This window comes from Lepidochelys kempii, chromosome 10 (genome assembly GCF_965140285.1).
Source record: "Lepidochelys kempii isolate rLepKem1 chromosome 10, rLepKem1.hap1, whole genome shotgun sequence".
Classification (NCBI taxonomy): Eukaryota; Metazoa; Chordata; order Testudines; family Cheloniidae; genus Lepidochelys; species Lepidochelys kempii.
The window spans coordinates 32,820,805-32,833,494 of record NC_136389.1 but is presented as its reverse complement, the minus strand read 5'-3'; the positions used below and the strand labels follow the sequence as shown (position 1 = coordinate 32,833,494).

The window sequence follows — 12,690 nt, the reverse complement described above, 5'->3', positions numbered from 1 at the left end:
TGCCCCCAGGGAGAAAGCTTATTGAGTAAGGCGGGGCTGTTTTGACGCATCCCTTTTCAGGGTAGAAATGCCCTGTAAATTACATTTCAATGGACTTCTTTTCAAGGCTTCTGCTTCCATTTCCAAATGTCATCTGCAACAAATGAAGTTTAACACCCTGATTTTCAGTCTTCATCACTCAGTTCCTTCCTCCCCCTCTTTTTGAAAGCATATGAAACTCTTAGAGCATGCCTACATAGGACAGTTATTCCAGTAGTGGTAGAGTGTGAATTTAAACCACTGTAGCTATCCCAGTGTAACTCCTTATGTGGACACTCTTATTCTGGCAGGAGTGCCTTTTCTGTTTTAATTTGTTGCTTTGGAAGGGGTTTAAACTAAACTGAAACAAAAGCCACTAACATTCCAGAATAGGTATGATCACATGGGGGAGTTATTCCAGTATAACTACAGCAGGTCATTATCGCAGTATGATTATACCAGTATAGTTAGAAGTCCCCTGTCAAGCCTTTAGGTAGCAATAAAGTGATAAACAAAGCTGTTTGGCTAGAAAGAGAGCATTACCTGTGCTGTTCTTGCTTCAGACCTGGTTCCCCCCCCCCCGCCCCCCCGCCACATGTTTCTTGTGAGAACCTCCTGCAAAGTTGGACCCATGCTCTGTTTCCTGTGTTGAGAGTCCAGTCCCTTTGTAGCACTGATTCCTGCGCTGTTCTGGAATTCTCCAGACCCCAGTGAGCTGGGATACTTGCTATAGAACTTGTTAGGCCAAGGTCAACGGGGTGAGTTTGGGCTCTTCTGAAATGCATCTTATTTGGGGAGAAAATTCAGTGAAAGGGGAGAGTGAGGGATGAGCCAGCATGGTGGTCCTGAGGTTCTGGGAAACTGCTGCTAATGATCCTGGGAAGTCTCAAGGAAAAGGGTGCTAAAAGCACACAGAGATGCTGCTCTTTAGAGATTGTTGATAGTGATCCCCAGTGCTTAGAGCCCTTTCCATCTACGAACCTCAGCACACTTTGCAAAAACTCATCCCATAGCCTCTGGGTGGCAGGTGGGAATTGCTTCCATTTTATGAAGGGGGAAACTGAGGCAGAGAGTGTCTTGCCTACAGTCACACACGATCTGTGGCAAAGCCAGGACGAGGACCCAACTGTGATGGGTTCAGTCACAGAGACCCCCTTGGGACTGTCACCTGACATGCTGAAACTACCTCTGAGCCTGTTTTCCCTGCCAGCTTGGGACTCCAGAACCCTGTCTGGTTGAGCCAGACACGCTACTCCACTACAACACAAACCCAGGGTATGAACCATGCCTCCAAAGCTGCAGACTTTAACCAAAACTGCTCAGCAGGTTTCCTATCTCCAGCACCGAGACACCCAGCTCCCAATGGGATCCAAACCCCAAATAAATACGTTTTACTCTGTATAAAGCTTATACGGGGTAAACTCATAAATTGTCTGCCCTCTATAACACTGATAGAGAGAGATGCACAAGCTGTTTGCTCCCCCAGATATGAATCACTTACTCTGGGTTTAATAATAAACAAAGTGATTTTAAATATAAAAAGTAGGATTTAAGTGTTTTCAAGAAATAACAGACAGAACAAAGTAAGTTACCAAGAAAAATAAAACAAAACACGCAAGTCTAAGCCTAATACATTTAAGAAACTGATTACAGGAAAATCTCACCTTCAGAGATGTTCCAATAAGCTTCTTTCACAGAGTAGACTCCTTCTTAGTCTGGGCCCAATCCTTTTCCCTGGTACAGTTCTTGTTACTTCCAACTCAGGTGGTAACTAGGGGATTTCTCATGATTAGCAACCCCTTTGTTCTGTTCCACCCCCTTTTATAGCTTTGGCACAAAGCGGGAATCCTTTGTCTCTCTTTGGGTTTCCACCCTTCCTTCTAAATGAAAAAGCACCACGTTTAAGATGGATTCCAGTGTTGTGACATGTTCATATGTCCTGTGAGACTTCATTACTCACTATCTGGCACCAATGTATACAGGAAGGCTTACAAGTAAACAGCCATTTACAACCAATTGCCCTAGTTAATGGGAGCCATCAAGATTCCAAGCCACCATTAATGGCCCACACTTTGTATAGTTACAATAGTACTTCAAAGTAATACTTCATATTTCTAGTTTTAGATACAAGAATGATACATTCATACAAATAGGATGAACACACTCAGTAGATTATAAGCTTTGTAATGATACCTTACAAGAGACCTTTTGCTTGAAGCATATTCCATACAAATATCTAGATGAGTTGATGTACCTCCTGGGCGACCTCTGCATATCCCTGGTTGAGAACCACTGGCCTAGAGGAACCACTGTAGCTCACGAAAGCTTATGCTCAAATAAATTTGTTAGTATCTAAGGTGCCACAAGTCCTCCTTTTCTTTTTGCGGATACAGACTAACACGGCTGCTACTCTGAAACATTCTATACATGATACTCACATTCCAAGCATATTTTCATAAAGCATATGGAATGCAACGTCACACCAGCTCTCCTGGTTCTCAGGCCTGTGTCCTCACCATGCATCCTTCACTCCAATGTCATGCCTTGCTGTTAGCGTGTAGGCCCTATAGCATGCTCCTGATGATGACTCTACAGCATGGTGCTCTTCGTGTGTGTGTGTGTGTGTGTTTGACTGAATTCGGACCTTTTGGAGTCACTTTCCTAGCTCTCTGGCTGTTAAATGTGAAAAGTAAATGTTGCAGAATTCAGTATCTGCATATTGCCCTTCGAGAGCATTGTTAGGTGACAGGCTGAGACATGGCTTCATTAGGGAACTTGTATTCTCTTGTATCCTTTGTTAGAATTACTCTTGTCTGCCCATCTCTGCTTTGTTCAAACACTTCTAAAGCAAGAAGTAGGATTCAATTTGTCATTGTTGTTGCTGGAGAAAATCTGTGTCTTAGAGACTGACAAGATAGCCATGCAAGGGCCTTAAAACACCATGCTTTGGGCTGTGCATCTTCATGTTTTAAATCTCAAAAAGAGAGGGGCGCTTTTTGCTTACGTGGCTTTCTGTCTGTGAGCCCTGCCCTGCTCTCTTTCCTCTAGGCCAGTGGTTCTCAATTAGGGGTATGCAGAGGTCTTCCAGGAGGTACATCAACTCATCTAGATATTTGCCTAGTTTTACAAGCTACATAAAAAGCACTAGTAAAGTCAGCACAAACTAAAATTTCATACAATGACTTGTTTATACTGCTCTATATAATATCCACTGAAATGTAACTACAATATTTATATTCCAATTGATTTATTTTATAATGATATGGTGAAAATGAGAAAGTCCGCAATTTTTCAGCAATAGTGGGGTGGGACACTTATATTTTTGTCTGATTTTGTACGCCTGTAGTTTTTAAGTGAGGTGAAACTTGGGGTATGCAAGACAAATCAGACTCCTGAAAGAGGTACCATAGTCTGGAAAGGTTGAGAGCCATTGGTCTGGGCCACACCTTCAACCTGATAGTTACGTGAAGTTGCGGAGGACATATTATGGTAGGTGTTGCCCCTTTGATTACCTGATCTCTCTGCCCTGCTCACCTTGTGATGGCAAAATTACAGCTCTGGCTGCTGCCACCAGCCAAGTTCCCCTCATGCCCCTTGTACATTAGCCCATTCACATCCATTCTTCTTCTTTCTAGCCCACGTCAATGCTCTCACGTGTCATTTTTGCATCTGGAGATGTACTTGTAGAGCAGTTAATTGTTTAACAGGTTTTTTAAAAGCTCCTAGCTTCAAAACTCATTCAGCGGGTTTGCATTTCCATCTAGCACACGCGGGTACTGAGGTGGTAACAGAGGTGGGGTGATGGGAGGTGAGCACCACCTCAATGCAGCATTGAGAAAGATTTCGCTAGAAATCTGTGGTAGCCTCACAAATAAATGTTTGATGCCTGTCTCTCCTGTGCTCTGGTGTTGATAAGTAGCAGGACAGAAACCATAGTGAAATGTCTGAATTACAAAGTAAAACACACTGAGTTTGCAGGAATTTTTAGCCGAGACTAGCTGCTTTCTCTTCATGCCAGGACATAAATGGGGTCCTCCTTTCTAGCAGCTGAAAGCCTTAAGAGTTTGTACAAACACAAGACAACAGTGTCATCCCAGTAGGGTAGTCAGACCTCTTTGAGCAGGGGGTTGGACTAGATGACCTCCTGAGGTCCCTTCCAACCCTGATATTCTATGAAACCTTGCTGTCTTGCTGTGGGGGAGCTACATGGTTGCACACACACCACATGGAAAACCTGCTAGAGCCACTCGTGCTGCTTCCTGGGTCCCAACAAACCCTGTCTGTGATAAACCTCTAGGGAGATCAGGGACACCAAAGGCACAGGCAGACCTTCTGTTGAGAGACCCCCATTGCTGGGGTGAGTCTAGTCCCAGGGACAGGTGCTCCCTTTGTCTTTAGTTAGTTTCCATACGTTACAATAGCAGCTGCAGCGGTGTAGTGGCAGCTTCAGAAATCAGGAATCACCTGGTAGAGAACGGACTGGGCAAATGTCCCATTTTGGATAAGGTCCCACCAGCGGGATGTTTCTCCAGATCGCCTGGCTTGGTGCGGGAGTCGCATGAGAACAATCTCCTGCACTGGGGTAGCACCCAGCGGGGGGCATGGCAGTAGATACATTTTGAAGGGATTCTGACTTTTTGGTCCTCGCCGCTTCCTGCGGCTGGGTCTGGTATCAATATGCAGGTGATGCCCAGGACCTGCTACTGGAGGCCCAGATGAACTTGTTTTCAGGATCTTAGTTGAAAGAAAAAGTTAGTCTCGCTGCATCCCCTTGGGCGGCCTGTGTGGTTTGCTCATGAGGCCACAGGCCAATGTACAAACAACTTCAGTTTAAAAAAAAAAAAATCTAAGAGTTGTTCCATTGGCTTCTGTTTTTCAGTGGAGGGAGCCGTCTCCTCCTGGTAATTACAGCCTCTTATCTGCGGTGCACTTCCCCAAAGCTGGATTGAATGGTGCTTGACATATTACCAGTCAGTTTGACATACTTCCGTTGTCCTGCAATACAGAACTGCTTTGGGGAGTGCCAGTGTAAATGGTTCTGTTTACTTAGATTCCTTCCTTCCCTGTAGGTCTGTAAGGAGACCACACAAGCTGTGTGAAACTCTGCAGGGAAAGTGTTTTTATTCCTCTTGTCACTAGGTCTCTGGAGATGTTCTTACTCCCTTCACACTCTGTAAGATGATGCACTTAAAATAACCCAGGTACTAGATAAGACTGGTCTCCCCCATCCCATCAGGAGGCCCCTCCTGATTCACAGCAGCCCTTTGGCTTGTGCTCCCAGTGAATGTAACTTAAGCCTTGGATGGCAAACTCCCAAACAACCCTTTCTGCAGCATGGCTGCTTCCCCAAAGCAAAAGCTGTGGCTTTTTTTTCCCCCCTGCTGATGGTAACTTTGGAGCGCACATTGCCTCAGTTACAAAATCAAAGGGCTCTGCGGAGCATTGAGCTGAGCTGTGGCTGAAGAGTCTTGTGCTGAGCAGCTGTAGTAGATTCTGTTCTTCTGGTCTAGCTTTTACAGTCGATTAAGTAAGCGTGGCCCATTAGCGCGGTAGCTCTAACTAAATTTGCAGTCACAAGAGCACATGGTGACCATCTGTAAGTCCGTTTTGACACTCTGCCACATGCTCTGTGCAGCTGGCAAATGTTTAGAAAACCACAGCTCTGCCTGGTTGTGGAATGAGGCCCCTCGTGCTGTAATGCTTCAAGTGACACTTTCAGATAGATAAAGTAAGGACTAGAATCACAGAATATCAGGGTTGGAAGGGAACCTCAGGAGGTCATCTAATCCTACCCCCTGCTCAAAGCAGGACCAATCCCCAATTTTGCCCCAGATCCCTAAATGGCCCCCTCAAGGATTGAACTCACAAATTTGGGTTTAGCAGGCCCATGCTCAAACCACTGAGCTATCCCTCCTGCCGTGAGCTATCCCGCTACTCCTGGTGCAGCATCGAAGGGTTGTCTACACGGGGAAGAAACCCTCAGGACCTGGGGTGCACTACCTGCTCTACACTCACTCCCTGTGTGGGGACACTAATGGCGCATTGAGTGTCTTTGCACTGTTGCTTTGGCTATTTCCGTAGAGTCCGTTTAACCTCTCTGTCTTTTCCCCCCACCAGCACGTGGATGGCAGCTTCTCTGTGAAGCCTTTAAAACAGAAGCAGATTGTAAGTATATGGTCCCTGTTTATATCATTTATAGAAAAAAAATGTGCTGGGCCAAGATGTTTGCTGCCATCCCAGAGATGCCCCCATGTGCCCAAAGGGCAGCTGCATTGGCAGATTGCCAGAAGCCCACGGGTTGCACCTAATTTGTCTAGATTGAGGAGCAGATGGGAGCCTTCCTCTTCTTTATTGTGGAGATAGGGCCTGTGCAACCAAAAGGTGCCAGCATTGCGCCGTGGGACTTGTAATGTCACGGGTAGCACCTTTTGTATTGGCTTGAGTGGTGCATTGTGTTTAGATCAACATCTGTCATTCTGTGCTCCTGGATCTCCATAGCCGATTGAGGCATATCAAAATGGTAAGTGCCTTAGAAATATCTACCGTCCTGATGTCTTCACTAAGCTCTATCAACATCAGTTTGAGGTCTGTCTGAATTGCATCGTTGCTGGATATGTTGGGCAGCACAAACGCCACTTGCTCAGAATCTACTCTTTGCCCCTTCAGCTCTGTGTTCTATGATAGAGGCTCTAGAAGTCTAACTGGGTGGACCATTTTTTGGCCACCCCAGTGTTAGCCACCTCCTCACAACTGTTAGCTCTTTTCCTTGCACATCTGCGTGCCTTAGCTAATTGCAGGGATCTCTGTACTTGTTTTCTCCCTGCACAATGTGTCAAGTCTCCTTATTCGCTGAGAAAAGGAACGTCTTTTGCTGGTGATATCCTAGGAGCAGCTGGGGTGACGGGAGCAGTCCAAGGAGATCTAAATGGAGGGTGCTTGGTCCACAGGCAGCTAAAAGGAAACCTGGGAGCAACTGCAAGAAAGCAGAGATAGAAGAGCTGTTAACTCACCTGGTCCATCTTCCTGCCAGCGCAGAGGGACTTGAGAGAGCTGGCTTGGATGTTGCCTAGCGAGAATGAGCGACACTGAAGCCATCATAATTCCAAGCAGAGTTGAAGGGAATATCCTGAGAGCTGGGAGACTCACAAGACATCGAGGTTCCCAAGGAATTCAGACTTTGGAGGAGAAGTTTGACGCTATTTCTCTGCCAGGAATAAGGTGAGGTGGCTTGGGGGCACCTGCAGTGCAAGGCCTTGAAGAAGATGCAGCACACAGATGTTCAGCTGAGGTAACAGAAGACTAAAGAGTGAGCGGTGGTGAATGCACTGGCTATTCAATCCAGAAGCAGACTGGGCATGTGCAGTTTCCACTCATGCCCAGGAGTGTGCCCTTGTTGGAAGACTATTCTAAACTGGTTATATGATGGTGGCCCCTCCCCTTGTGGGAATTTGGCTGAGTTCACCGTGACATTGAGCTGGTGATCTCAACAGATCTGCTCAGCAGGGAGGAATTAGTCCAGCAGATCTCATGCTGAGGATCGGAAGCACCAGTAGTGTGGAGTTTAAAAAGAGCAGCAGGTTATTTACAGTTAGACTCCTTTGCAGCATAGCAACAGGATTGATAGCATGGCAAAAACCCAGCCTGATCATCTTCCCCTTCTCCCTCATGTCTCCATTGGCAGCCTTGCTTCCCTTCCCATGGCCAAAGCTTGCAGTATTGGTGTCAAGTCTGAGATTTCATTTTCTCTTCCCATCCAGGCCCTTCCTAAATCCTGCTGTTGTGTTCTCTGCATTTTGGAAACTCATTCCTTCCTTTCTATCCCACTACCAAATTCATCTATTCTGTGGCACCCTGACCGATGACCACCTGGCCTTTATGATGTGTATTGCGGTTGTGCCTAGGAGCTAAGGTCATGGCCCAGGACCCCATTGTGTTAAGCACTGAACAAAGACTTCTGCACCCACCCGTTTCTCTCCTCTCCCCTGTTCCAGTCCACCCACAGAACAACTACCCATCTCTTCCTTTCCCCTCACCTTAATCATGTCTCCCTCTTTTTTGCACCTTACTCAGCTCTCCCTAAGACTTTGGGTGCTGGGGCTTGCACTTCCCTGGCAGACGTGTGCCTTATTTCTAATGTGGATATTCAGTTTTTGAATAAAGCTGCATTTTCCCTGAGCTGCTTTAGAGAGAGCATTGCCTGTTAGAGTGCTTTGTCCTGATGGGCTGATAGAACTCAGTGGGTGGGGGAGGTTTAAAAACTATGCCTCTCTGTAGCTTTTAGGTAGTGCTTTTTGGTGGAAAAAAATAGCAAGATAAAAAGCCCCTAAAACGTGAGATGATGTGTTGCCTTGGTTTGATGTGAATGTCATTAATAAGTTGCCGTTGTGGTTGGTCTTTAAGAGTGGACTCTGTCTTTGATCTTTGATAATCATAATACTTAACGTCTTAGAGACTAACCAATTTATTTGAGCATAAGCTTTCGTGAGCTACAGCTCACTTCATCGGATGCATCCGATGAAGTGAGCTGTAGCTCACGAAAGCTTATGCTCAGATAAATTGGTTAGTCTCTAAGGTACCACAAGTACTCCTTTTCTTTTTGCGAATACAGACTAATACGGCTGTTACTCTGAAACCTGTCAATACTTAACATGGGACATCTTCCCAGCACTGTGCAAACAGTAACTTAGTTTGCTTGCCTGTTTCTACAGCCAGTGATCTGGCTAGTGATCTAATTTCTGCACTGGTCATTTGTTCTCAGTAAATACTGTTATTACTGGGGCGCATCTGATGCAGCTGGCTGGGCTGTTGTCTTTATTCACTAACTGCATCGTCTCTGGGCTGGGTTGGCTCCCACTTGCGTCTACAAGACTTGCACAAAGGATGAAATCTATCATAGTCCTTCTTTAATCTAGCTATGTCAAATTTTGCTTTAGGCTGAAACTGGGGGGGGGAGGCAAGGCTTGCTATGGAAACTGGGTTACTCAGGGAATTGGAATGGGATATGGAACCTGACACTTCTGTTGATCCACAGCAAGGGGAGCAGCCGCATAACCTGGAAGGGCCACCTGTCTGGGGGAGAGGGGAACTCCATCTGACTCATTTCAATCCCATATCCAAAGGTTGCCAACAAAGGGGCGCAAATAGGGTACAGAAAAATATAGGCTCCACACTAGGAAACTTGGCAAAAACAAAAGGCAGTTAGACTATGGCTACTTTGAAACAGCTGTTCTCAATAAACTTTTGACTCTGGAACTGATCTTGGAAACTTGTTGTCATATAAGGCTCCTCTACTGTCCATATCAGAGCTGGTCTGTTTTGCCTCTGTAGCTGCAGCCAGCAGGGAGTTAGTGGCTTAGACATTTACTGCTGGGGAAGATGGGCTGAAAGTGGTATCTTCTTGACTTCGGCCTGGTCTATACTAAAGTTAGGTTGACCCAGCTACATCCCTCGGGGTGTGAAAATCCATACCCCTGAGTGATATAGTTAAGCCGACCTACCCCATGGTGTAGACAGCAATTGGTCAACAGAATAATTCTTCCATCGACCTAACTATCCCCTGTCAGGGAGGTGGATTACCTATGCTGATGGGAGAACCCCTTCTGTTGATCTAGGTAATGTCTACAGCAGTACAGTTGCAGAGTTTCAAGTGTAGATGAGTCCTTAAAAGAGCTTTCCACAGTCAAAGCAGTGTGAAAAGTGTCTCAAGTCCTGCTGTGGGACATCTACACAGCAAGAGTTGCTCGCTCCAGTTCAAGCTGCTGTAAACGTACTCATCTAAGAACTCAAGCAGTGGGGAAAAGCATTCATCTGCAGTAGGCCACAGAGAGGAATGAATTGCGGATGTTCACCATAGCTCATACTCTTCTCTAGGCCATTGGGGATTCAGAGAGTTTAAAGTCAGAAAGGATCATTAGATCATCTAGTGTGACATCCTGTGTATCATAGGCCACCAACACCACCCACTTATCCCTGCACTGAGCCCAATAACTTGTGTTTGGCTAAAGCATATCTTCCAGCAAGGCAGTCGGCATTGATCTGAAGACATCAGGAGATGGAGAATCCACCATTTCCCTTGGTCATTTGTTTCAAAGGTCAATCACCTGCATTCTTAAAAACATGTGCCTTATTTCTCATTGAATATGTCAGGCTTCAGCTTTGAGCCGCTGGGTCTTGTTCTGCCGTTCTCTGCTAGATTCAAGAGCCCTTCCATATCCGGTATTTTCTCCCCATGAAGATACTTAGACTCTGTAACAAAGTCACCTCTCAGTCTCCTTTTGGATAAACAAAACAGATTGAGCTCTGTATGCCTCTCACTGTAAGGCATTTTTTTCTGTTCTCAAATCATTGTACACCCTGGCCAGTTTTTCAACATTCTTTTTAAAATACAGAGACCAGAACTGGGCACAGTATTCCAGCATCGGTCTCACCAGTGCCATACACAGAGTTAAAATCACCTCCTGCTTGTACTCACTGCTCCCCTGTCTACACATCCAAGGATCACATTAGCTCTTTTTGCTACAACTTCGCACTGGGTGTTCGTGTTCAATTGCTTGTCCACTCTGACCCCTAAATCCTGACCCCTAAATTTCAGTGTTCCTGCTTTCCAGAGTACAGTCCCCCATTCAGAAGGTCTGGCCTGCATTCCTCTTTGCTAGATGTCTCCCTTTGCCTTTAGCTATATTAAAACTCAGTCTCCGCTCCGGTCGTGGAGCTCCCATCGATAGGTTTAAGATACGGAGCAAGAGAATTCAGCCCAGAAAACTAACTGACGTGTGTAAAGTAAGGCCCAGAAAGGGATTATCCCCAACGGTCGTTGTTCTGAATTTGAGAACTCCCAGGCAGTGTAGAGCAGAATGCCATCTTGGAGGCTGCCCTGTGGCTGTGAAGGAGCAGAGCACAGTGAAATCAGCAGTGTCTCCTCTTCAGGGTTGGTTTTGTGTGTGTGTGTGTTTGTTTGTTTGTTTTTAAATCAGGAAGAAATGTTGCATTCACAAGCTCACAAAACCAGCCTGTTCTTCTTGCCAAGTTTGCTGATGGTAAAGTATTGGCCCACATGGCAATGATCTATTCAAATAAATGCTGGTTACTGCATGGACTTGCATTACATGTGCACGGCTCTCCCTTAGTACTTTAGCCTGCTGAAATGGAGAGCTGTTTCCTTTTAACTGGCCGCCAGCACAGTTCTCAGCTTACCACAATATGGGAGCCCACTCCTGCTATGAAATAGTGTGTATTTGTCTGTCTCTCTTTGCTGACACAGTTCTCTGCCTTCCTAATTGTCTCTTCCTCCTCAGCTCATAAAATCTAGGAGCTAAACAGTCCCACCCATAATGTTCCCAGGTTTTTAAAATAGACCTGTAAGCTGTTCCTACAAGAACACAGAGTTCTGCAGAAATTAACATGGATTAGTCTGCTCCCCGTGTGTGTAGAATGAGCTGAAAAGTAGTGGAGTGAAGTGTGTGTATATCATTGTCAACTTTTCTCATACCATCATTAGACTTCTTTCCTTCCCTCCCTACCACTGTAACCACCTGTTACTCCCTGAGATCTTCTGGGTACCCAGTGCTGTAAGCCCTTTGGCTAATGATCTGAGCTGAGTTTCTCTTGGCTAGATGGGGTGTAGTGCACTAATTAATACCTAAAGGTCTCTCTAGCAGGAGTTGCATTCTACCTTGTCGGAGAGGTGGATTTCGCCGTCGACTGAGCCTCATATATTTCTAACTGGCATGTGATCCTACATTCTATTTTAGAGATCTTTCAATAAAGGGAACACATCACCCTGGTTAGATTCCAGTGCCCACGCTGCCATCCGTCGGCACCCTCGGAGCTGACCCCCTCTGTACATCTTGATTACCCAAGGAGTCAGGAGGATGGAACAAGGCCCTCTTTGAAATGTCCAGCTATAAACGCTCTGCTCCCACACAATAATTGTAAAACTTCCCAGCCTGTAGCTTAGAGGCACTGCAGAGAATTTCACTCCAGAGTCCAACCACTGACCTCATTGCCTTGAAATGCAGCCCCAGCATGGATGTAGGCTCCATGCTGAGTTCAGTGGGGAGACACTGGAATTAAGCTGCTGGTTCATGAGTCAGAGCATTTTAAACTGGCAAGCAGGATGGATATGATTAGGCTTGGCCTGTGTCATCTGTGTGTGCTGCTTTCTTCAGCACTGAAGCTCTTAGTCACAGACACAGCCCTTCAAACAACCAAGTTCTTGTTATTGGCTGGAGGTGGAAAACTCAACTGGCCGACTGGTGGGAGAGTTCGAGCATCTGATTCCAGGTGGCTTCGCAGAGTAGTGGCAAAGGGTCAGTTTTGGATATGCAGTAAAACGTTTCCATGTCCCATCTTCAGGATGTCACTCTGGGCAGTACTGAGGGTCTCCCCACCATTTCGCCCACTCCCTGGGCTTTTCACAGGGTGGATCCAGGAGAGATTTGCTTTTTGGTGGAGCTCACTGTATAGCATCTGCAACAAAGCGCAGTGATCAATGGTTGTGTCCGTTACCAGGGTGCTTCCATGCGTAGAAGGCTCAGGTGAGATTAGCACTGCACCTGCCAGTGTGGCTGCCCCAGCTGTCCTCTGTAAAAGCACCTACTGGCAAGTCCCCGGTCTGCTCTGAACACTGAGCCCTTCTTCCTCTCTTCAGTTTTCAGTGTCTTCCCCCTCATC

The 12,690-nt window shown here is 46.1% G+C and overlaps 1 protein-coding gene across 6 annotated transcripts in view; it reads left to right on the top strand.

The window, feature by feature from the left end:
• The window catches only part of MGRN1 (mahogunin ring finger 1), a 106,192-nt gene that overhangs the window by 68,689 nt on the left and 24,813 nt on the right, over positions 1–12,690 (top strand). For all 6 annotated transcript variants that reach the window (XM_073362742.2, XM_073362743.2, XM_073362744.2 and 3 more), the window contains one exon: positions 6,136–6,183. In XM_073362742.2, the coding sequence (XP_073218843.1) occupies positions 6,136–6,183 (48 nt within the window). The remainder of the gene's footprint in view (positions 1–6,135; positions 6,184–12,690) is intronic.